The sequence below is a fragment of the Mesitornis unicolor genome, unplaced genomic scaffold (genome assembly GCF_000695765.1).
Source record: "Mesitornis unicolor isolate BGI_N332 unplaced genomic scaffold, ASM69576v1 scaffold12132, whole genome shotgun sequence".
NCBI lineage: Eukaryota > Metazoa > Chordata > Aves > Mesitornithiformes > Mesitornithidae > Mesitornis > Mesitornis unicolor.
In genome coordinates this window covers 36,085-40,556 of record NW_010169873.1, presented here as the reverse complement: position 1 = coordinate 40,556, position 4,472 = coordinate 36,085, and the positions used below count along the sequence as shown (strand labels likewise).

The following is a 4,472-nucleotide window of genomic DNA, read 5'->3' as shown; positions in this document are numbered from 1 at the left end:
AGGCGAAGATACGGCTTCCCCTGGGTAACTGCCTCCCAGGGAGCCAGAAGCAGGGGAGCAATTAACCCACAAACAAACGAACCAACGAACACCTTCCCCCCAAAAAAACCCAACCCAACCAAAAACCTCTGCAAAAAGCCAGGACACCACCACCACCTTCCAGTATAAATATATATATTCTGTACTAACAGGCTTTTTTTTTTTAACCTCCTTCCCTTTTTCCTTTCACCTTCCTCCCACAGTTTGCTGTATGCAAGGATGGATTTCACAGAGGCCTATTCTGATCGCTGCTCTGCTGTGGGACTTGCAGCCAGACAAGGAAACATTAAAATGCTGAGGAAACTAATTAAGCAGGGATACAGCATCGATGTTCCAGATAACAGGGGGTGGATGCCAATCCACGAAGCAGCAGCTCACAATTCAAGTGAGTGTCTGAGGCTGCTAGTTCGTGCAGGTAAGGAAAATTTGATGTGAAGTCGTGTAATTTTATGCTAAATTACCTTGTCATATAAAATATAAATTAAGCAGATTTCTGTTATAATATTCTTGTTTTGTAAGTTTCTGTGTTCCATAGATACTGCTTAAGCTATGGTAAAGAGAAATTGGCATGTTGTAGTCTGTGAGTGACATCTGATTTTACTTCACCTTCAGTGTCAAAGGCAGGTATCCGCATAGGGCCAGCAATAACTGACATCACTGTCTGAAAGAGTTGACAACAGCATATTTGTGGACATGCTGTAGGCCACACAGTTATTATAATAAATATATATAAAATAACTCAGTTATTTTAAGAAAATGACTGTGTTTTGTTACTAATTGCTAAATATGCTTTCTTTTCCCCCCTCTGTTATTTTCATTTGTAGCTCCATCTCGTGACTACATAAATTCAAAGACATTTGAAGGGACCTGTGCGCTGCACCTTTCGGCACGCCATGGCTCTTTGGAAGGTGTTCGTGTTCTTCTGGAAGCTGGGGCTGACCCCAACGAAATTACCACTGAAGCAACCAACGCACTGTTCCTAGGTGACACAAGCTTTCTTGAAATCTCAGAACAACCAATGAGTGTGGAAAAGCTGCTTCGCTGAGTTGAAACTCACCAGAGTTCATTCACTGCCTGCCATGTTTCGTATTTTTGTAGCGTAAATGCTAAGCTTTAGACTCAGAGATGGAGTGGATCTAGAGATTATGTTTTATTTATGGATAAATGTGATTCAGACAGTGTTTTAAAACAAAAGTGTAAAACCAAAGGGTTTTTCTGCATCACCTGTAGTTTCTTTCTAACAGAAAGCTCTAGGAGGTATAGGATTACATCACTGTGAGGGAATTTCAAGTCTTTATTTTATTTTTTTTAATTCCTCCCACCTTATTTGAAAAGACCTCATTCTTTTTGCAATTCCTAGTTTAGCTATTAAAGTCTGTTATTTTTGTATTTTTTCTATTATTTATGTTTGAGAATTAAACACTTAAAACATCTGCAATAGTGCATCATCAGAGTCTGAATCATCTGATTAAATATGCTTATTGTTTTACTTACCTCCATACCCAAGCAACCATCAAATTACCTTTGTTTGCAAGTCAATTCACGTTTTATTTTTAAACAACTAAATAGCTTATTTGCTCAAAATGGTAACAGGCAGCATTTGTGGGGAAATCATCATTAAAAGCACACTGGATAATGGTAATTAACACTGCGTATAAGGGTTTACATAGATTAGACAGGACCAAAGAACTGTCCTGGGGTTGTATGTCCAAGAGATTTTTTAAAGGAAAAAGTTTATGGTCAGGTTAGCCCAGACTAATGTGGTTATGGCACAGCTCTGTGTTGGACATGGAGTACTGCACAGCAGAGGCACCGCTCCTTTGGTGAGCTCGTGGGCTAATGCTCTAAAAATTATTCAAGCAGTAGCAACTAGTTGCAGGTTATTTAGCACCATATATTTTTTTTAGTTACACAGAAAATGTGCCTTGGTAGAATTGTCAATGTCAAAACCTTGAGGAATCAGGATGCTAAAGGAGGCTTTGTCAATGAATGTATTAGCACAAATCAAATGTACACATTGTAAATTAATTTTGTATAGGTGTTTAAAATAGTTTTAAACTTTTACAAAATGTTTATGTTTGGGGGAATTTGTTTGGACATTGGGCTTTGCAAATTTGGGAGACCATTGCACAATCATGTAGTCAGGCGCCTGCAGCAGAATTGTCTCACGTTCTCTGGGAAAGAGGAAGGAGAGAAAATTACTTTTGTTATCTGTTTTAGCACAGTGTAGGTGGAATTTTAACAAGTCAAAGTAAAATTTTTCTGGATGTTACATTGCACCCCAACTCTGTTTTAGGAGTGTAAATGTAAAAGGCAAGTAAGCATATATAAGGCAAGTTTAAAAGAATTATGGTTATTGTGTCAGGAAGTTAGTGGTGAGACCATTTGAGTTTTCAGTAAGTTCTTTAAATCAAGTTAAACTTTTTTTTGGGTTTTTGTTTGTTTGGTTTTTTTACTGTTCTATTTGAAGCAGTTGAAAATGGTCATGCAGACATTGTAAAGTTTCTACTCCAACGTGAAGCAAACGTTGAAGGACCTCATTCTTGGTCTGGATGGAATTCTTTGCACCAAGCTGCTTTTCAGGTAACCAGTAAGGATATCATATATTTTCCGTGTTACTGGTATATTCTGAGTGATAATTTATCTATTTCTTTGCTTTTTTAATCAGTTATTTTTTCATAACCTACCCTAGCAGTCATAACGTTGTCTAAATGCTGAACGGATTGCAATGGATTGAAGAGTGTACCTGAAGCTACATGAGATGTTGATGCTGGGAAGCAGTAATTACTAAGTATTATAAATATTGCATTTACTTGCAAGATTACATGTTGTGTTTGGGAAGCGAATCTTTTACAATATATTTTGAGAAAGAGTTCTGTTTAGTATCTCATCATCAGTGAGATGTATGATTTATTTCCAGAACTGAATTATGTTAGTTTAATGGTTCTAATAAACTAATTTAATTTCCGTTTGTAAGTATCATGTAAAGGTGCAAGTGTGAAAAACTAAACTTCTCTATTTTTTTCTGCCGTTAATTTTTTGATTCATCTTTAGAATATTCAATATATTGCATTTTTTTCTTATTTCTGTTTGGAATGTATGGGGGAAAAATAGATTATGTCAATTCTCCACTTTTCTTTTGCTTAAGAATAAAAATATTTGTTTCAGGGACGCACTGAAATAATGAAAATACTCCTAGAGAAAGGAGCAAGCAAGGAATGTAAGGATGACTTTGGAATTACACCTCTGTTTATTGCTGCTCAGTATGGAAAGCTGGAAACTTTAAGACTGCTTATATCCCATGGTAATAGTGATCATTCATTTATCTTTGTTGTTTCTAAACTTGCATCAGCCTACTGCCAGATACAATTTTAGTTCTACTTTTGCACTTCATTACTTCAGATTTTAGTGTTTTTCATGTAATTTTAGTTGCAGATGGGTATGCAAAGTCATCTTAATTGCTTAAATCCTCTTTCAGTAGTTTAATACAGTTTTCAGCAAGGAATGGTAGCAAATAATAAATCAAAACTATAAAAAGTTTAAGGATCATCAGAGTCTTCTAGAAGCCCTTAATAGCACTACGTTAACAGTCTGATTTTGATGACATTGCTCTTGTAACAGGATATTGTTCACGCTAAGTGAAGATTCTCTGGTCATAAAGTGTCAGCAACAGTTTCATTCACATAATGAACAAGTTTTACATGTCTAAGTGCATGTGTCCTTACAACCAAAATAACTACTAACAAAATAACTAATAACTAACTAATAACAAAATAACTAATAAGATCTACCAATACCTGGGGAAAATTTCAAAAAATAGTTGCAATCAAAAGATGGCCTAGCCCGTTGCCTTTCCTACAGCGTGTTTCTCTTGAGTTGTGCTGGTCTTTGACAGAGTTAATGTTCAGCACTGACTGTTTAAAAAGTTAGCAACAAGGTAGTTGTCCTGATTTAAGCCCAGTGCCTAACTGAGCACCACGATGCCCCAAAAAGGGCTAGTCAAAATAAGGACTGGGAGGGTTTCTCACCACTTAAAAAGGTCACAGGCAAAAGACAGAATCATCATAAGTAATAAAACCAAAACAAATTTAATTTCTTCCCAACCTCAGAGTAGAACAATGGGAGATACAACCAGATCTTAAAGTCAAAACACCTTCCCCCCACCCCTCCTTTCTTCCCGGGCTCAGCTTTTGTTTCCAGTTTCTTCACCTTGCCCCTCCCCCTTTGCCTTGAGGTGCAGGGGGATGGGAGTGGGGGTTGCAGTCGGTTTTCACACCTTGTTCCCCTCAGGAGTAGGAAAAACTCAGCCCAGCCAATCTCTCTGCTTCTACGTGGCCCCCTTTCCATAGGGGAGAAAGTCCTCAAAAGTCCAATCTGGGTCTGCCCACAGATGCAGTTTCCTCACACACGAACTGCTCCAGCAGTCACGGCTT

The 4,472-nt window shown here is 37.5% G+C and overlaps 1 protein-coding gene across 1 annotated transcript in view; it reads left to right on the top strand.

Annotated features, from left to right (window-relative positions):
* The first annotated feature begins 258 nt into the window (after window positions 1-258).
* Window positions 259-4,472, top strand: part of LOC104536795 (ankyrin repeat and SOCS box protein 3-like) — an 18,045-nt gene continuing 13,831 nt past the window's right edge. The window contains 4 exon segments of the mRNA XM_010179513.1: window positions 259-454; window positions 864-1,022; window positions 2,510-2,622; window positions 3,208-3,343. Of these exon segments, the coding sequence (XP_010177815.1) occupies window positions 259-454; window positions 864-1,022; window positions 2,510-2,622; window positions 3,208-3,343 (604 nt within the window).